General features: G+C 40.3%; 1 protein-coding gene across 1 annotated transcript; it reads right to left on the bottom strand.

Annotated features, from left to right (window-relative positions):
• Positions 1 to 5,122: 5,122 nt before the first annotated feature.
• Positions 5,123 to 21,155, bottom strand: LOC138981966 (tetraspanin-3-like). The gene is made up of 7 exons (XM_070355156.1): positions 20,965 to 21,155; positions 16,313 to 16,504; positions 15,115 to 15,189; positions 13,143 to 13,235; positions 12,300 to 12,455; positions 10,605 to 10,688; positions 5,123 to 8,688 (listed from the first exon to the last, which is right to left on the bottom strand). Exons 1-7 carry the CDS (start codon positions 21,022 to 21,024, stop codon positions 8,590 to 8,592), a joined length of 759 nt encoding a protein of 252 aa, XP_070211257.1. The 5' UTR covers positions 21,025 to 21,155; the 3' UTR covers positions 5,123 to 8,589.
• Positions 21,156 to 21,191: the final 36 nt, after the last annotated feature.

Below are 21,191 nucleotides of genomic sequence, written 5' to 3'. Positions count from 1 at the left end.
GCCCTTGAAGCGTTTTTTTCTGTCCACGTTGTGAAGGCTTTTCTTGTGCTGGTTCACCATAGAATTAACAGTCTCTTGGGTCAGCATCAAAACTCTTAAACGAGGCCTCGAATGTGCCCTTGAAGCGTTTTTTTCTGTCCACGTTGTGAAGGCTTTTCTTGTGCTGGTTCACCATAGAATTAACAGTCTCTTGGGTCAGCATCAAAACTCTTAAACGAGGCCTCGAATGTGCCCTTGAAGCGTTTTTTTCTGTCCACGTTGTGAAGGCTTTTCTTGTGCTGGTTCACCATAGAATTAACAGTCTCTTGGGTCAGCATCAAAACTCTTAAACGAGGCCTCGAATGTGCCCTTGAAGCGTTTTTTTCTGTCCACGTTGTGAAGGCTTTTCTTGTGCTGGTTCACCATAGAATTAACAGTCTCTTGGGTCAGCATCAAAACTCTTAAACGAGGCCTCGAATGTGCCCTTGAAGCGTTTTTTTCTGTCCACGTTGTGAAGGCTTTTCTTGTGCTGGTTCACCATAGAATTAACAGTCTCTTGGGTCAACATCAAAACTCTTAAACGAGGCCTCGAATGTGCCCTTGAAGCGTTTTTTTCTGTCCACGTTGTGAAGGCTTTTCTTGTGCTAGTTCACCATAGAAATAACAGTCTCTTGGGTCAATAACAAAACTCACGAGCGAAGCCTCGAGCCTGTCCTTGGAGCGCTTTATATGTCCACGTTGTGAATGCTTGCCTTCTGCTACTATAGGTAACCATAGAACAGTATGCTGGTGTCAGGTAGTCGAACAAGGTGGCCATAGCATCTGATCAGGGTGCACGAGAAAGTTACCAAGGGAGCTAGCCGCGGTGTTGGATTGGTTGAAATTGAGATTTGTTGAGATTTCAACCAATCAGACCCTGCTGTTTGTTATCTCCCGTTATTGGGGTGGGACCCACTTTTGGTTCGTGCCCCTCAGCCCACTCGAGAGAGGTTCTCTGTGTCGGAGACTTTGTCGTTTTCATCAAGTCTTCTGCATCTTCGCATGCATGGCTGACTTTTAATATACTCTTTTGTGCTTTTACATTACTCATTTTCGTTTTTACATGACTCATTTTCGGTTTTACATTTTGTTGGTAATGACTCATTTTACATTTTGGTACACTGTTTTACCATTTCGGTTCTATTCGTTACATTTCATGTGAACAGTTTCTTTTCTAAAATCAAACGCCGTCTATCTACGTGTGTTTGAAAGTGATGATCTTTTGTGCCAAAATGTATGGATGGATGGGTGTATCTAAAATGAAATGACTGTTGCCTTCATGTTGTGTTACATTTGATCATATTCTGCCCATACTTTGCAATACATCTGTTATGTTTGACTGTACTTTGTATTCTGAGTTTGTGTCTGTTCAAGATGGAAATACAATACATTTTGCGATTGTCGTTTTCTGTGTTCTGTTTTCTTGTATAGACTTGATCTTATTTGTTGTTGTTTGTTGTTGTTGTTGTTGTTGTTAATGTTGTTAATGTTGTTAATGTTGTTGTTGTTGTTAATGTTGTTGTTGTTGTTGTTGTTGTTGTTGTTGTTAAAGAATGTACCATCTTTCTGACAAAATCAGGACAAGTTGATTCACACGTGTACAGAATGATAACCAAATAAAAGTTTGACACACACTCATTTTGATTTACTGCACTGATTAAGGTTTGTTTGTGTAATGGTTTTGTTTGTTGTGGTGAAATCGAATTAAGGAAGACTGAACACTCAAGAGTGCCGCGATAAGGACGCAGTGCAATGATATGCCACAACAAAAGCTCCAACTTGCCTATGATATCTAATGAAATCAACGTGAATAGTGGTCGATAAACTCACACTTCCTTCCACAACGGAGTCCTGGTCCTTCGTCGTCATACTTTTACGATGGCAAAAGACCTCGAAACGCTTATTGTTTGCACTGTTCATAGATCCCTGTTGTGTGACGTCGTTATTTTAAACCCAAACCGAACCAATGAACTCAGGAGGGAGGGGGAGGGATTTGTTTATTATCATTATTATTATTTTTTTTTTTTTTTAGCTGATTTAAGTCCCATTAGAAGAGGGTAAGAGGGAGGCTAGGCGGAGGTGGAAGATACTTTTTTTTATAAAAAATAAATTTATATCAGTATTATATAAGGCTGATTAACTACAAAAATAGACACACACACACGCACACACACACACACACACACGCGCGCGCGCGCAAACAACGGCAAAACGAAACTTGTCTCGTGGTAGCTGCAGTTAAAGGTTGGTTTGTTTGCTTTTTTTTTGCAACATGGTTGTATTTTGTTGACTAAAATAGACTCATAGTTTTGCTGATTTCGATTAGAAAATCTAGCAGACGTCAATAAACTACTCGCCCTAGTAGATACGGCCCTAAGATAATGTTTTTCTTGTCATACATTGTGTAAGCGTCAGTGACGGACAATCATAGCTAACTTACTTTTGTTTTATCTCTCGCCTCAAAGAAAAGAAAATGCCACAGAGAGAGAGAGAGAGAGAGAGAGAGAGAGAGAGAGAGAGAGAGAGAGAGAGAGAGAGAAAGAGAGAGAGAGACAGAGAGAGAGACAGAGAGAGAGAGAAAGAGAGAGAGAGAGAGAGAGAGAGAGAGAGAGAGAGAGAGAGAGAGAGAGAGAGATACAGACAGGCAGAGACAAATATATATATAAAACATCAGAAATTGTGAAAGAAACAATTGAAAGTCAGCAGAGACTTTCTTCCGAGATTTGTTAAAATCTCTTAGCAGAGAAAGAGAGAGAAATAAGTATCCCTTCACAGACAGCCTATATATATATATATATATATATATATATATATAGAGAGAGAGAGAGAGAGAGAGAGAGAGAGAGAGAGAGAGAGAGAGAGAGAGAGAGAGAGAGAGAGAGAGAGAGAGAGAGAGAAATCGGCGAGGGGTGGGACAGAGAAGGGGACTCCTCATTTTCCCTGCCAGTTTTTTTTTTAACCTTTGAAAGCGCTTTGTACGGTAAGTGTTAAGACCTACGTCATCTCTATTGGTAGACTCTATGGGAGCAAGTCTGAAGGTGTCCAAATATACGATCACTTTTCTTTTTCATTCTCTTCTCAGTTTCTCGGAAAAAAAGAGGATAGGTCGTTTTGATATCCACCCTCAATACTAACTGCACCCGAATACCGTGTACCCGGCCACCCACCCACCTCCTCAAAAGAAAAAGGAAACACTCTCCCACGAAGTGTCAAAGTTTACAACAACAAAAAGCACGTTAACGAGTTCATACTTTGCATTATTCGCCGCGCGAGACATCTGTATTTATTGCAACGGTGCAATACTAACCGGCCGCCCACTTCAAGAGCCAGTCAATAAATCTGTCGGAAAAGCACAAGTTCCCACGCTCAAGGTGCCAAAGAATTCTATACGAATCACAATAAGATATGGAACCATATTCAATTCATTGAACATGATTTACTGACCTTGCAATTCTTTGGAAGAGGAAGAACAATGCTAATCTATATCTATATACGGCTTGCGTGTGTCTGTCTGTCTGTCTGTGTGTTCACGATTCACGGCCAAAGTTCTCGATGTATCTGCTTCAAATTTGGTTGGCATATTCAAGTAGACCCCGGACACAATCGTGGAAAATTTTGAACACGTGCGTGCTCTCAGCGCGCAGCGCTGAACCGATTTTGGTTTTTCTGTACATCCATTCCCAGTAACTCTTCCTTATCTTCTCCAGTGTTTTGCGTGTTTATCTCCCTTCCTTCGTACGGTAAGCCGGGTCCCCGGGGGTATTCGGCTCTACTTCTTCCCGGCGAAGCCGTACCCGGCGAAGCGGGTATTCATCTAGTATATATATATGTGTGTGTGTGTGTGTGTGTGTGTGCGTGTGTGTGTCTAGTCTCAATGTGTAGCGCTTTAGTCCTCCTCCCCCCTCCCCAGCAAAACAAAACAAAAAATGCTGAAGAGATCAGAAAAAATGAAAGGTTACAGATCAATGCAATGTTTACCAGAATTATTCATAAAACCTGTTTATACAGTGTTACCTGCGATGACATTAAACCCTAGTCATGGCGGGCATATTTTGGTCTTTACAACAATTAATAAACAAAGGAACAACAAAATGTGTCCTTTCATAAGGTGTCCTTTCATCAGAGGGGTCTCACATTGAAGGCAACACTGCACTCAGACGTTCACTGATATACCCCCGGGCAGAGCTTTGTACAAGACTTCTGTATGTTATTGGTCCACTGTTTACTTAGTTGTATCCTTTAAAAGAAATTGGTGTTACAATATATACTAAATAGAAACGCGCCACTCAAAGTTCACTGATAACGAACACGTTCTGTCCAAACATAGTTCTCCGACATTAAAAGGCAAGCAACAAGCCAATACGTGCATTTATTTTTTTTTAAGGCACCATATAATTATGCTGTCTATTTTTTGTCAAAGTACAAAAAGAAAACGACTTTTCTGGCTGTCTACGTTGGTGACGTTTCCATTTTTTTCGTCACATTATCAAAGTGCATTGAAATAAAATTCAATAGCAACAATCACCCCTGTGTGAAAAAAACAGGATAATGTTAAAGAAACACTGCTCAAAGGCTTGTACGGAACCCAAACTCTCCAATACAGTGATAGAACAGCAAAGAAACACTATTATATTGTATTCAGCTGGGTTCAACTGTTGTGTGTGCCCACTCAGGAAAGGTGGGGGGGGGGGGGGGTAGAGGGGGGGGGGAGAGGGGGGGGGGGGTAAGATTGGGTGGGAGGGTGGGTGGGGTGGGGTGGTGGTGGTAGGGGTTGAGTTGAAGTGGAGGAAGGGAGAAGCTGTGATTAACCTTTTTTCTGACTGTGTATGTATGCATTGTAATGAATATATGCCAACATGAGCGAACATTTTAGTTTGGATCATTTTAAGCTTTGGAAAGCAAAGTGTCTGCTTTTGCTTTTAAGGGAAAGGCTGTAGTGATTCAACAAAGTGAGTAAGGTACCCACAAACAATTTGGAACTTTGGAATGTCTATGCCAGCGCATAATTCTATAAAACAATTTGTTCCCATTCCTATGTTGAACACAGCTCAGAATCCTTATCAAACCAACTTTAGCATACTAAAGAAAACACAACACACAAACATATGTCTAAGACTTTTTTTTATTCCTATCATGACATCAAAGTTATGAAATGACAAACAAAGATCATATTTGTTCAAATACGTTCACACAGGAAATAAAGAGCGTAAACCTTTGCTGACAAGTACCAGACTATGTCAGCTTCCTCTATTAGTACCAAATGTATTACTGTAGGATGCATTCTGCTTTGTTCAAAATAGTGCACAGCAGCCTCACATGTAGTTACATGTATAAGAAAGTTGTCCATTAGACACAACAATGGGTACAAAATATATAACTGTTGGTTGTAAATTCTCTATTATTTGTCTATTATTTTCATTTTTATCATTTTAAGAGCTCATATCACATTGCTATTTCTAACCTCAAGTCAGAATGAGGAAAAAGGCTTTGTACAGAATACATCTAATTCTGAGCAAAGCAAGAAGAAGAGGCAGCTAGTTCTTCCAATTTTGTTCTTGATGTTGAATTATTTTATGAACCATTGGTTGCTCTTTAACAATATTGAACCTTCACTTAAATTTGAAACATTATGTGAAGAACAAGCAAAAATGAACTTTCATCAAAGATGAATACATCTACACAAAATTAAACACTGAAAACAGAAAAAAATAGGAAAAAGAAGAAAACAAACCCTGTTTAAGAATGACAAAGAAATGGGCCATGATTTAACTTTCATTTCAATAATTTACTTTTTTCTCCTCACCAAACCTTCAATCAATTCAAATATTAATGTCCAAGTTTCTTTAGACCTAATTACCCTTCATCAGAAGAAAAAAGAAACACGGATGTGATATGTTGTAATATCTCTCAATATCATGACGGGTTGGGATAATAAATGAGAATTGCTGGCTTTATTTACAACAATGGATGTATCCAAATATTTGTGAAGTATCAAACAACATGAGTGACATACAACATGCAAATTACAAAGACAGTGGAACCCCCCTTTTAAGACACCCCAATTAAAGACTTTGATTTTTCACTTTTCTGTTTATTAATTTATAGCCTCCATATGTCATTTCCCTCCACTTGCAGACTTCAGGCATGGGAATTGGAAAAAGTAAAAAAGGCTGAAAATGTGTAAGTAATATCAAAGTCGACGGCGCAATGCGCCTAGCCTAGTCCGGGGGCATGCTCCCCCGGAAAAAAATTCTCCAAAGAACCCAAATTGTGCAATTTGCTGTCATCTGAGCTCCAAGTTTGCCATTAAATTCAGTTTTTAGAACCATTTTTGCCTCCCCCATTTATTTTTTTGGCGGACACTTTTGCTTTTTCGACGGAACAAAAAAAATAATCGGCGGAAATTTGCCTTTCGGCGAACAATTCCCATGCCTGAGACTTCCTTAAGTTTTATTAAGACTTGATGCTCTCAGAATTTTTTTTAGTCCTCTAAAAGGAGAGTTCCACTGTACTGAACACGATGAAGAAACAACACGCAGCACAATAAAGAAAGCAATACATATATATATCTGAACCGGTATTGACATACAGACATCACAACACAGAACAGGAAAGAATTAATCTCTTGTGAGACAAAACCAAATCTCCTATGGTGGGTAAGATCTCCTTTGGTGAAAGGTGAGTATTGCTCCTCAGAATTGCTTTGTTTTGAACTTTTTTTACACTTGCACAATGGAACGCCTTATTTCTTAAATATAGTTATTTTTGCCACAATAACGTTCGAATCAATTTCTCCTTTTTTCAAAACCATTGACCGATTTAAATGAGCACTTTCCTTTTGACAATCATCTGATTTAATTTGACTGGAAACGTACCCAACAAATTTAAGCAGTTTCATTGACATTTCTGTAATGACAATTTTTTTTTAAGATACACCTTCCACAGATTTAAGATCTTCCTTTAGCTGCAGTAGTCATTGTCATGTCTGGCTGCTGAGATAAAAGGACACCTGAATAATATAGACACCTTTTCCCTCTAAAGCAGGGTCGCCTGGTATCAAGGGACACTTTCACCTGGTCCAAAAGGTGTCCACAGTTGTGGCACTACATGTATTAAGTACAACTACTTGTTATTAAGCTCGGGGTTGACTAGATAAGGTAAATTTATGCCTTTGTCATGATGATAGAGTTTGCAATTTTTAGCAACAAAAATTGTGAGTAGACTACACATACAGTGATGTTAACTTAACTACTGCCCTTATTACATAAAACTGACAAAGATTCTCTGTATGTTAGATTTATCAGTGTAGTTTCCATTGTTTAAGCCACAATAATAAAGCGCCATTTCTTATGCACACAATGTGATTAAGGTAAGCTGAAAACATTGATATAGCAAAGTAACAAATAATCACTCACACAAAAAAAAGAATACTCGCATAAAATGTACCAGTCATTAGTTAAGAAGACACTCCCAGAAAAACACTGATCTACAGCAATAAATACCACACAAAATAAAACACTTCAAGTCAACTGCAGCAGGACTATCAAGGTTAGGTGGGTCAATAACAATGATTGCAGTCAAACAAGCAGACAAACAAAATCAAAATAAATCCTCTGCAAAATGTCTTAGCAGTTTTAATATAAGAGTATAAATAGAGATACTACACTTCCTGAGTAAACATCTGTCTGTGAACTGGGTTAACTCTACAACAAAAAGTAACCACCAATTCTAGAAATGTATCTAGAAACAATTAAACCTTTAAGTTTAACCCCCCCCCCCCCACCCAAAAAAAAAAAAAAATCAAGACATAATGAAGAAGTTTTTACACATGATTCTAGTTTCCTGCCTATATTATAAAAGGAAATACAGACACTGATATTACACCAGGCAAGTTGAACGCAGCGCCCAAACAGCCTTAACAAAAAGAAGAATAGCTTACAGCAAAGCACACTGCTTCAACACAGTTCCAGGAAAAGACAATGATCCGAAAAAGGGACAAAAACAAAACCTTACATTACAAATCACAGCTCCTGCTTGTAACTAAACATGAAATCCTTGCAGGCAAAAGTAGATGAAGAAAGCGGGACGATGTAAGCTTATAAGAGATTTGCAAACTACTCACAAAGCATGACTCATAGTCATACTCCCAGTACTTGATGTTTCAATCATTCTCTATTCTTCTCCAAACCTCAATGACGTGTTTGAATGGAACCATCCCAGCTAAAAATAACTACAAATCGGAGAAAGCTGCACCGGGTCTACCAAAAGTGAACATCTAATCTAGACAAGCAGTCAGTGCAGGACATCATGTGTACCCCCTAGTGTTTCATGTGGCCCAAAAACAAAAAGCAGGTGCCTTCTAAGCGTGCAACCGTTTCCTCATAACATGCACCAACCACAACGCCGGTCAATTTCTCTCGATCTTCTGAGTATTCAAAACCTTCCTAGACCACATTTAAGTCACAGATTTGATCATCTACTTCTGGTGCATGCTGAAAAAAGGTGAACAAAGGGACATTGCAGGCAGTACTGTGGATAGGGACCGTGTTCATTCCCTAAGGCGGCCTCTCCTCACACCCTCAGGCCGTCGCGCTGGGCGTTCTCAAGGCGGTCATACTTGACTTCTCGCGTGCGACAGATGAGGATACAGGTGCTGATCAACCCCAGGATCTGAAGAAAAAGAAAAAGAAATACATTTACTTTTGGACGCTGAACACAAGAAAATTGACCTGTAAGTGTAACATCACTCATAGTGAAGATGGAGTGTCCGCTCCGGGGCGCAATGCCTGGGTGGGTTGATTTGGAGGACAGGCATCAAACATTACAGCAGAAACCTGCTGTTTTTTGCTTAGACAGTTTCATGACGTGAACTGAATTATGGCTTGTGAATGTTTGGGTAAGGCAGGAGGCAAAGTATCTTTATGGCCAGAAAGGGTTAGGAACTTTGCACCTCTAATAAAAGTATGGCTTCCAACCAGATAAGACTGCTAGTCTAAAGAAAGCATAAAATTCCCATAAACAAGTATCAATGAGTCACTATAAATACTGACACAATAGGCCACCTGTATGAAAAAAACAAACAACAACCAGAAAACACACACAAAACATCAAATTAAACCTTGTAAATAACTCTGTCCGGTTCGTATAGGTTGTGAAAGAGTGAATACTCTTGCTTTTAGTGAGGCAAACTTTCTACACATGCTCCTTATCCATGTGTTTCAGACACACCCCTCGCTAGTGACTGGCCTATACAGTGGTACCTCCCTTTACGACCCCTTTCTTTTACGGGTCCCTCAATATTACGACCGACTTTTCTCTGACGGATGTTTTCTCCTTCTTTGTCTTAGTATTTCTCACCTCCATATTACGTCCCCCTCTCTAATACGACATACGACCGTCCATATGTGGACTTATAAACGACTTTTCCCAAAATTATCACGGGGTTTGGTTCACTCTAACTTATATCTCCAGTCGAGTGAGTAGGCGATATGGACACAAACACGTACGTGCTAAAATCCTGTCCGTGTACAACATCACTTCGGCACGCAAACGGCTGAAGCCATGGTTTATCTTTTCTATTTCAGGTCATTACTTTATTTTGAATAGATAAAGGTGTCTGCTTCATTTCGCAAAGAACTGTGCAGGAACTCATACCTTTTAAACATGCAACGTTACAGAAACGTTATGAAAGTAATCCGAAAATCGAACCAAAACCGAAAGTTGTGGTGACATCATGAAATTTTGCGATGTACGTATACAAAGCGCGTGTAAACATTTTCGGTCTGGCTAACAATGGCGGCCGAGGAACACTGTTTTGAAATCTGGAACTGTTCTTGGTTTTCCCCGATCCGTGACTGAATGACGCGATATACAACCATGCGTTCCTTTGAATCAATAAATTCTCCTCAGAATCCCGTCAGTGAAGTTTGAAGGTAAGTAGTGGAGTGTCCTAAATTACTCAACTCTGTGGATAGTCCAGTTATGTCCCTTGACTCGACTACAATTTTACATCAGTTTCAACACACTGCCGCGGTTCTTTACGTCTGCAAAGGCTTATACGTTTTGTTCCTTGCGTTTGGGACACTTTTCTTTATTTTTAACCAAATCTTTGCTGGGTATTGTATGACTATGATTAGTAGCTGGTATCGACATCGATGTCCGTATGCTTTGGGACAGAATGCTTTCGTTCGACCTCAGTTTGTTTATTTCAAACCCTAACCCACGAGTCGTTACGGGGCTTGATTAAACAAGCAAGAAAACTGTGTGGGTAATTAATTGAATAGAAAACAGGTTACCATAATCGTTTAAGGAAAGAATAACATTACTTTGTGGGCGGCATCAATCAAAACGCCCATGTCATTCCAGATCATTGACGGACCCGACAAAAAACAATCCTCCATGTTACGACCCCTCCATATAACGACCGAATTTCGGTTACATTTTCAAAGTCGTAAGACAGAGGTAGCACTGTAATGTCACACGGGAAAGTTTTACCAGCAAAAAGCAAGAGCATTCACTCTTTCACAACCCATACAAACCCAACAGAGTTATTTCCTAACATTGTCCATTGTCTCTCGGCCTCCTACCTGGATGATGGCAAAGGCAATGGTGATGCTGGCGATGTAGACCAGGTTGGTGGTGAACTTGTGCTCCAGCGAGTCCAGGCAGCCCTGAGGCAAAGAAAATGTCAGTACATCATTCATAATACAGCAGCGACTACTCTAGGTTTCTACCAGTACCAAACCAGTATCAACCAAAAGACAAAAAGGAATACACTCAAAAAAAGTCCCATTATTACATTTCTTTTGTTTTTGTTGATTCTATTGTATTTTTTTTTCAAATTCATGTAACCCTAGGGGTTTCTGTAAATTTGTTTGCCTTGCCTTTACTCTGCCAAATTCTAGAAATTTCTGCTGAAACCCAAAACTGAATGCAGTCACATACAAAGTTAGGCAGCACAGCATTTGGATAATGCTTGTATCAAAACTTTGACAGGTCAGTGCACAGTTTTACAGTCAGTGAAGTGCACATCAATTCCATATAAAAATACTTACATTTACAATGCCTTGTATGATTGCAACAGCTAAGGCCATACAGAATAGTGTTACGCAGCTCTTTGAACAGAACTGCCAAGGGGTAATGCATAGTAATACAGGCATGCCTGCATCTCAAGAAATCAATAAAACAAACATATACACATCTAAAAAATAAAACCACAAAGACAACAGAATGACGACAACAACAACAAAAATTAATAAACAAGTCGCGTAAGGCGAAATTACTACATTTAGTCAAGCTGTGCAACTCGCAGAATGAAACTGATTGCACTGTATTTTTTCACAATGACCGTAGTCCGCCGCAGTGAAATTGACGAGCCTGTTTAGCGCGGTAGTTGTTGCGCTGTGCTGCATAGCACGCTTTTCTGTACCTCCCTTCGCTTTAACTTTCTGAGCGTGTTTTTAATCCAAACATATATGTTTTTGGAATCAGGAACTGACAAGGAATAAGATGAAATTGTTTTAAATCGATTTCAAATTTTTTATTTTAATCATAATTTTTATATTTTTAATTTTCAGAGCTTGTTTTTAATCTTATACAGAAAAAGACCAAGGAAGAAGGATGCTCCCCGCCTTAAAAAAAAAATTTAAAAAAAATTACAAAAATCGGGCAAAAAATATGGGTTGAAGCATCCTGCATGCAACTGAGGTCAAAAAAAAAAAAGAGCTTGTTTTTAATCCGAATATAACATATTTATATGTTTTTGAAATCAGAAAGTGATGAAGAATAAGATGAACGTAATTTTGGATCGTTTTATAAAAAAATAATTTTAATTACAATTTTCAGATTCTTAATGACCAAAGTCATTAATTAATTTTTAAGCCTCCAAGCTGAAATGCAATACCAAAGTCCGGCCTTCGTCGAAGATTGCTTGGCCAAAATTTCAATCAATTTGATTGAAAAATGAGGGTGTGACAGTGCCGCCTCAACTTTTACAAAAAGCCGGATATGACGTCATCAAAGACATTTATCCAAAAAATGAAAAAAACGTCTGGGGATATCATACCCAGGAACTCTCTTGTAAAATTTCATAAAGATCGGTCCAGTAGTTTACTCTGAATCGCTCTACACACACACACACACAGACAGACAGACACACGCACAGACAGACACACACACACACCACGACCCTTGTCTTGATTCCCCCTCTATGTTAAAACATTTAGTCAAAACTTGACTAAATGTAAAAAGAACAAAAAGACTATAAATGATATGAAACCTACCTCCTTGTACATGTTCTTGGATCCGATAGCACAGGTAGTGGTGTTGACAGAAAGGTCAAAGCAGCATGACATCGGCACAACAGAGTCAGTGTGGTTGGCTCTCCAGGCAGGAGAATCATTCCAGTCAGACGCGTTGCTGATTCCGCAGCATTTCAGCTGTGAGCAGAAAGGATTTACAATCGTTGGAGAAATTGAATCAAGGCAGGACAGAACCATCCCATGTTAAAAGGATAGGGCGAACACTCATGTCTCCAGATATTCATCCCCTAATAGTAACAACAGGAAAATTACATGTGTACTGACTTTAGACACAAACTATAAAATAAGCAGAAGCAGAGTCATGAATCAAGTAGAGAGTCCTTTAAACCATAAAAGGGGTAACACCCACAGCTGTACGCTCTTAAACAAGTTTGCTTAGCTGAAGGGGGATAACTAAACAAAAAGAAAACTGAACTCATGAACAAAAAGAAGAGGTACTGGAATAGTACAAGGGAGATAACCAGAAAGAGCAACAGATCAATATCTTGTCCATAATACTACAACATTCGAGCTGAGCTACTCTGGAAAAAAAAGAACCTCACAAATTGCCACAGGTGGCTATATCAGATGTGTGGAATTTTTCTTGACTCAACTTAATACATCAACAAATTTAGATCCCAAGTCCTTACAGAGCCCAGAATATCTCGAAACCAGGAATGATTTAAAAATGCCATCAGAGCCCTGATTCATACTTCCACGCAAAAGCATTAGTTGTTTAGAACTAGAAGACTAAGAGAAGACGCATCTCACATTCTCAGTTTGAGCCTTTCAACTGACCCCGAGTGTCGACATGTCAGTACTTACCTCAGTCTGCACAAAGTCCATCTGTTCCTGCATGACGGTGTCATTGTAGTTGTCTATGGCCTTCTTCAGCCCTTCTGAGACCACCTCTTTTACCTGCACAACAGTCATTTGGGTCAGTTTCTTGTTATAAATAACAATACACTTACTCTCTTCTAAATCAAGCTTTATTTGTTTCATCTTTGTTTCATTCATGACTATACCAATACATGTCAGGGTAACGGAACCAGACATGGTATTCTGAAACAATAGAGAGCTATTAGCTCTAGTTTATACCTACATTTTGTGTGTACTGATTTTGATAAACAAAACCACAAGATCCCTTCAGCTGTGGTTTTAAAACTTACGAAAAATCAAAACTTTACACACCCATCTCTGCCAGTCTGTGTTCTAATCAATCAATCAATCAATGACGCTTATATCGCGCATATTCCGTGGGTACAGTTCTAGGCGCTCTGCAGTGATGCCGTGTGAGATGAAATTTTATACGGCCAGTAGATTGCAGCCATTTCGGCGCATATTTACCTTTCACGGCCTATTATTCCAAGTCACACGGGTATAGGTAGACAATTATTAACTGTGCCTAAGCAATTTTGCCAGGAAAGACCCTTTTGTCAATCGTGGGATCTTTAACGTGCACACCCAATGTAGTGTACACGGGGGGAGGGTTCGGACACCGAAGAGAGTCTGCACACAAAGTTGACTCTGAAATAAATTTCCGCCGAACCTGGGATCGAACTCACGCTGACAGCGGCCAACTGAATACAAATCCAGCGCGCTACCAACTGAGCTATATCCCCGCCTCTAAAACGGTTTACAGCTCTCTGAACTTTTAATTAGCTTCATCAACAAAGCGTTGCTCTGCCTTCATTTTAGTGTAACACTAAAACATTACGACAACATCTGCAAAGACCATTACAATCGACAGCTTCCTTTGTAAGACTTGGACTTAAAACTCTGCCCCAAACTTTCAACTTTAGATCAGTCAGACTTGGACTGTAACTGTAAGCTTTCATGCCTTTGCAAAAACTACACTCCCTGCACAAGAACACTAACCTTAACAGATCAATGTATGCATGTACGTACGGTATGTGTGTGTGTGTGAATTGATGTTAAACCCTTTTGGAATCTGAGCAGTGATGCATAATAACTTGTGCTTAACAGTTCGCCAGCACGTGATGACATATATACAGGGTGGTCCAAAAAAATGTAGACAGTTTTGCGTGCCTGTCATTTCTGCTACAGGGCTCCCACCTATTCTTTTTCACCTGGAATGTCTCACACAAGCATGAAAGTTTAGTAAGGCACAGTTTTTTCTTCTTTGCAACATCATTTCTGGGCGTAGTTCAATAGTTCATCACATTCTCAATCCAAGCACCTCGTCCCCAGATCTTTCTCCTCCAGATTTCTTCCTCTGGGGGTACTTGAAGGAAAGGGTTTACCACAACAATACAAGCGCTAAAGGAGAACATTCTTCGTGAAATCAGGAGGATTCCACTCGAGACCTTGGACAGAGTTATCAACAACTTCAATGTCCGTGTCGCAGCCGTAATCCAGAGACGAGGTGCTTGGATTGAGAATGTGATCTATTGAACTACGCCCAGAAATGATGTTGCAAAGAAGACAAAACTGTGCCTTACTAAACTTTCATGCTTGTGTGAGACATTCCAGGTGAAAAAGAATAGGTGGGAGCCCTGTAGCAGAAATGACAGGCATGCAAAACATTTTTTTGGACCACCCTGTATAATACATAATGCTATTCTAAAGCTATTCAAGGTTTGACATTCCTCACATACACCAGAATCTTCAATATGCTGAAGGCGGGTGTGAACGAGAAGAAGAAGAAGAAGAAGAAGAACCTATAAATAGAATGATAATATTAATGATTTTCTCTCACTGTTGTTTCTTTTCTTTATTGGGTGTTTTACGTCGTTTTCAACCACGAAGGTTATATCGTGACGGTTCTGACACATACCTGCTCACGGTAGGCATACCCAAGCACACCGGCCACCACCTCACCCAAGAACACAACCATGATCAGGCAGAAGTACTGAAAAATAAACAAAAATCACAGTTAGTGCAAGGACAAACAATTTATTGAATTAAAAATACATGTTCAATCACAGAGAGGTTGGCAGAAATAATAATACGAGAATTTATAACACGCACATATCTCACCACAAGGTGACTCAAGGCGCAACCATCTAAGGTCTACCAGAAACAATATTCATCTTAGGTATCTTCTTCCAGTTTCACTGGCTGCATGCTGAGCTTTTCACCCTAACCTTGTTTTGCACACAGACATACAATTACAAATTCTTTGACTGGTATTGTGGTAATATCACAGGGTTTGGCCTGGGAGAAAAAACCAATGAGACAATTTTTGTCCCTCTCAACCAATTCCCTATGAGACATAGTCCAAGTCAAGCACAAAGTTGGCTTTGTTCATCAGGTGTTCTCTCCCTTCACACTTCTAAAGCTTTTCTATTTTTTACAATCCTCACAAAACATAAGTCCCTTGTGGTATCAAAGCCACCAGTAACCCTTCGTTTTGTTGAATTTTGTTCGCGAAGCATTAGCAGCTGAAGCATGTTGTTTGCCTCTTTCTCCTTCAGTTCTTTCAATGTCAGCTGAGGTTGATGGGCGATACTGTTGAAATGAAATCCTTGCTTGGCCCGGCAATAATCTTACTTTTTTTCTCAGGATGCATTATTATTGTGGGTTTGTATTTGCTTGAATAAATCATCGATTGAAAGTGTTGTGTTTACAAAAACAAATATAAAAAGCAAGAAAAGATAGTTCGCCGGATTGGCTGCACACGATGCACTACATACTTAAGCAGCCAATCACAGTGCATTACACAAACTCGGTTTAGCGAGGTTTTGCTTTGCTTATTTCGAACGCTGTACTCCGATATAAAGTGTGCACAGGATGGCGCAGTGGTACATAATGTCAGTGTGCCCTTTGAAGGGAATTCGAATGGGCCATTTTCAGATTTTATGCGCCAATGACGCACTAGTAAACCGAACCCAGATATCAAATCATATAACTAAAACTGGTGTAATCTGCAACCTGTAAAACTAATTTATTTAGACAACGTTTATGTTGCTAGCCAGATTTACAATCACTCAGTCTCAGTTCTACTTCTAGAGTAGTCTGAATCATGCACTTACCGAAGCCAGCAGGATCTTGCTCTCTTTGCAGACAGCAATACAGCCAAGCAGTCCTATGAGGAACATGAACACAGCAACGGCCAGGACGATGCTTGCTGGCACCAAGGTCAAGGTTGCCTCCGTCAGGTGATCAAAGTCATGGTAGGTACGGTACACCCAGGAGCTGACGAAGCACAGTGCTGCTGCTGCACCCTAAAAATGGTTACATTATTATAATAAGGCGATTTTCTTTAGCGTGTACAGTTGGCAAGTAGTGTATACTAACTGATACAGCAGTCCCTGCAAAATTTGTACGGCCCCCGGCGTGAGCGGACACCTGACATGTACGGACACATTTGCTCGGCACGGAGTGTTTTCCTTCTATAAACGGACACCTGCAAAACGTGGACGGTGTCACTGCATGTCATGTCAGCAGGAAGAGCATTGGAGAGAAATAGAGGTGTACTCTTCCACACAATTTTCCAAGCATCAGTTGTCACGGCTTGGGGTAGGCATTAGTGAGGGAGAGTGGGAGCTGTGTTATGTACAGTGAGGGTCACCAGGGTGAGGGTCACCAGGGGGGGGGGGGGGGGGGTCTGTGCTCGTGCACGTTGAGGCCAAAAGTGCCATGCACGGTGATCTACGGTGCACGTTACGAAAAAGCTCCATGCACAGTGCACGCCGGACCTCTGTGCACGGTGCACGCTACGAGAATTTCCCCATTCCCATGCACGTTACGTCCAAAAAGCCCATTCCCGGTGCACGTGGTAAAGCATCGCCCCCCTCTACAGTGTACCGTACTTTCCGGGTCATAAGGCGCGACTTTTTTCCTCGAGTTCGACCCCTGCGTATTTCCAACTGAAGAGTGAAAAGTCACTGCCATGCCACATGATCGGCATGCAGTCAATAAAGCCAGACAAGAAGAAAATAAATTACATGACATGCAGCTCTATCTGCTGCTATTTATTCAAACTGGTTTTCAAGCTTATTCTTGCAAAGCATCTGCACACGCTCCTCTGTGCTGTGTTTGTGTGGCTGCTTTTGTATGTCAGTGCATGGTGAGTGTGTTCACTGCCTTGAGGATTTATTTTATCTCTTCCTTTCAACACTTTTCATACAAATCATTTTTACAGAACGTTTAAAGAAGTATTACTAGGAGTTTATTGTTATTGTTTAGTAGCCACAAGAAGTGATTAGCATAGACTCAATCCTGTTGTTTGTGTGTCTCTGTGTGAGTATGGGGGAGGGGGTGGTGTGGTCACCCTTCCCGTGACCGGACACCTGCAATGTACGGACAGTTTTGCTATGGCCCAAGGGTGTCCGTTCATGAGAGGGACTGCTGTACAGTAATAATATTAGTGTTACTGTTACAACTTTGACAAGAGAGTGTCTAAATGACTTACTTATAAATACTACATGTAAATTGTAATAGCACCGGAATCAGTTTAGACTGTAAAACCACTTACAAAGTATTTCAAATGAAGAAAAACATTGTCACTGGTTACTAAAATGAGTCAAAGTCAAATGACCAACTTAGTAGTGGGCAATTAATGGCTGTAGTAGTAGAGACTATAGTCCCTCGTTTATTTAACTTTTAAGGCGAGAATTGCGAGTGGGGCGAGGAAGTACCGTTTCTTGGGCAATTCTTGCCCTGAGGAACGCTAGGGTTTGGGGAGAGAACACTAGCATGACTTGGAGGTGCTCGCTACTTAAAAAAAAAAAAAGGTCGTCGCACCGCTGCCAATCTGATTAGCTGGTCATGGCTGTTTATCAAACTGTGCAGACGACCTTTTTGGTATCAACCAATGGTGTTTAATTCTTGCGCAGCTAGCCATCAAACCGTTTAACATACGCTCTCGCCATTTACTTTTAGATCCGCAAGCAAGCAGCCCAGGATTAGTTCAACATATGGGGGTATTTATTTTCTCCGAAAACCCCTGAACACACCACCTAAACTAACTAAATCTATATTCAAAGTGAAGTTTTGGACATGCAGGGATGTTGCCACAAATTCATACCTATAGGACAAATGTCCTGAGCTCTTCGGCATGAATAGGACATTTGACTGCTTTCAGAAATTTGAATAGGACATAATTTTGTGCAAAACACAAAGTCATGTGCACACATACATGTATGTCAGAATATATTATATGCACCAACATTGTGCACGTATATTGTTTTATTACTTTAGTTTTAAACAGGACACACATAAAAAGAAACAAACAAACTAAACACAAATAAAAACTTCAGCACTCCTTAACTTTGATTGGCACACAAACTGCATGATTTCATGACAGAGCTTTTTCTTGACAGATTCGACAAAACAATTTGCCTACCCTGTCTCTTTGCTGTCAAAGGTCTTACCAACTAGTACTAAACAGGGTCAGCCATGAATAGTTAACTACATTAAAGACTGTTCGTGTGAATTTTCTGCTGTACCGAAACGATCTACATTAGTGACGAAACTTTACTTTCTGTGATTGTTGAGGTTTCAGCTGCGACACGTACTGTCATTGGCACTGTCATTTTTTAGAATAGTTATGCTAGCCGTGTTTTCCCGTGTTCTTGGCCCTAATGTTGCACACGATGCCGTTGAAACGCCAAACGTGTTCATAATATAACATAACATAACATAAGCGGCCTGATAGGCTTTTCAGCCTTTTGCCTGCTATGTATTTCAACTATAGTGATTTGAAATATTGTTGTTTATATTTGTGCGCTGCGTACGTCCTAGGACTATCTCAATTGAGTTAAATTTGTAGAGAACATAAATTGTCTCCAGTGCTTGTCAAGTAAGTTTTTGAACGTGTTTAGTGTTCCTGCTGACACAATGTTGGGTGGCAAATTATTCCAGTTATTTACAACACGATTAGTAAAGAAGTTTGCATACAGGTTTTTTTGTTAATTTAAAATCATGACCTCTTGTGCTTGAACCCTCAGGTAACAGGAGAATGAATTAGTAGCGTTGTTCTTTGGCAGGCTTTAGTTTTTTTCGGTGGTATAATTAATCGCCGCGTGCTTCATCTCTAACCGAAAGCAAGTCAAAGCAGACGTGAGCCTTGGTCAGTTGGAGTTGTCTCCCGTACTCCTAACTTTAGTGTGCTGTAGACGGGTGTACCCAAACGGCTCATACCGCAAATGGTTCGGAAAACGTAAGATCTGCACTGCACAACTTCAGTGCACCTGTACGCGAGAGCGCTCGTTCGCGTTTTGAAGATTTCTATCTTGAAATGAAATGACCAAATAATAAATAATAATAATAATGGACATTTATTAATCGCCGTTTCTCACAAGAGCTCACGGCGATTTACATATTAATTTCTGCCGTGTGAGATGGAATTTTTTACACAATATATCACGCATTCACATCGGCCAGCAAACCTCAAGCCTATTAGGGCGAGCATTCACCTTTCACGGCCTTTATTCCAAGTCACACGGGTATTTGGTGGACATTTTTAGCTATACCTTTTCAATTTTGCCAGGAAAGACCCTTTTGTCAATCGTGGGATCTTTAACGTGCACACCCCAATGTAGTGTACACGAAGGGACCTCGGTTTTTCGTCTCATCCGAAAGACTAGCACTTGAACCCACCACCTAGGTTAGGAAAGGGGGGAGAAAATTGCGGCCTGACCCAGGCCTGAACACGCAACCTCTCGATTCCGAGCGCAAGTGCGAAGGAATGGAATTCTTATTGGACAAGGACCGCGCTCAGTTGAAAACGATAGGACATCTGACCGCTATGCGGCTAAGTGAATCGAACATTTGAGCATTTTAATCAGTCTATGTCCGATGCCTGACGCCAAACGACATCCCTGTGAGAAGTCATGCCTGATTCATGCTACACGCACCTTTATTCTAGAGCCGGATTTTCGACGAAGTCGATGCAACAATTTCAATGCAAGGAAGGTATAACTCTTGTTACTCGAAAGCACAAGCATTGATGATGTCATGTGATTAGTGCTTCTGCTCCAGTCCTTCGTAAATCCTCGCACAAACACGAAAATAAAGCCATGAACGGTGAAAGTTGCAGATCTATATAAGTCCTGATTTCAAACAAATATACATGTAACAAAACACGATATAAGGACAAATTTTCTTAAGTTTTGATGAGGTTTTCAGGGGTTTTCAAAGGTTTACAGGTTTTTTTGGAGACAAGTGGTACCGACAAATGGTGTACTCCCTTTTGGCTAGTGATTCTGAAAATTTACTAGCCAGAGAGCAAACTTTTCTAGCCAAACCAACAATTTGTTTCAGTAACTTTACTCTCATTTGGCGAGTAGATGAACATTTCTACTCGCCAGTTAGGCCTACATGTTTCTACTCGATCACCATGGCAAGTAAAATATTCACCATGGCGAGTAAAATACTCGCCTCTTTCAGGCCTGGCAAGTCTCGCCTGAAAGAAACACGCGTTAGTAGTAGTCTAGTAATATCTGAGATTGAGAATCAAAAGCAAAAAAGACCCAAAGGGCCAAACCACTGGTATTAAAAGTAAACACGTGGGACTTGTGTGAAACTGAAACCGTGAAAGTCCCACGTGCAAAGTGTAACGCTTGAAGATAATGTATGTCGTATTCTGCACTGTTGTGTTATATAAATTCCATGTGTGTAGCACGAATCATTAGTTCACTCAATCAATGACAGTAACACATTGCCTGGTGGAAAAACTCACCCAGAAAACAAGGCTGATGACCAGCAGACATATCTTTGTGGTCGTGGTACACTTGCCCATCTTACTGCTTTGTCCCACTGGTCCTCTGCAGATAAACACAACGTTCGAGTGTCAATTTCTAATCAGACGAGGTGAAGAATGCAAATGCGCTCTTGAGCTCTGTTTACTGGTGGTCATATGACATATCGTCATAGGGCAGAAATAAACCATTCTTGGATAGTACCTAA

Source organism: Littorina saxatilis, linkage group LG1 (assembly GCF_037325665.1).
Source record: "Littorina saxatilis isolate snail1 linkage group LG1, US_GU_Lsax_2.0, whole genome shotgun sequence".
In the NCBI taxonomy this organism is placed as follows: domain Eukaryota; kingdom Metazoa; phylum Mollusca; class Gastropoda; order Littorinimorpha; family Littorinidae; genus Littorina; species Littorina saxatilis.
This window is presented reverse-complemented; position numbering and strand designations above follow the sequence as displayed.

Coding starts and splice junctions, on each gene's coding strand:
- LOC138981966 (XM_070355156.1), bottom strand. CDS start 21,024: ATGGGCAAGTGTACCACGACCACAAAGATATGTCTGCTGGTCATCAGC. Junction 10,689..12,299: donor CCAAGAACATGTACAAGGAG/GTAGGTTTCATA, acceptor TCTTTGCCTCAG/GGCTGCCTGGACTCGCTGGA. Junction 8,689..10,604: donor TTGCCTTTGCCATCATCCAG/GTAGGAGGCCGA, acceptor CTTTTTCTTCAG/ATCCTGGGGTTGATCAGCAC.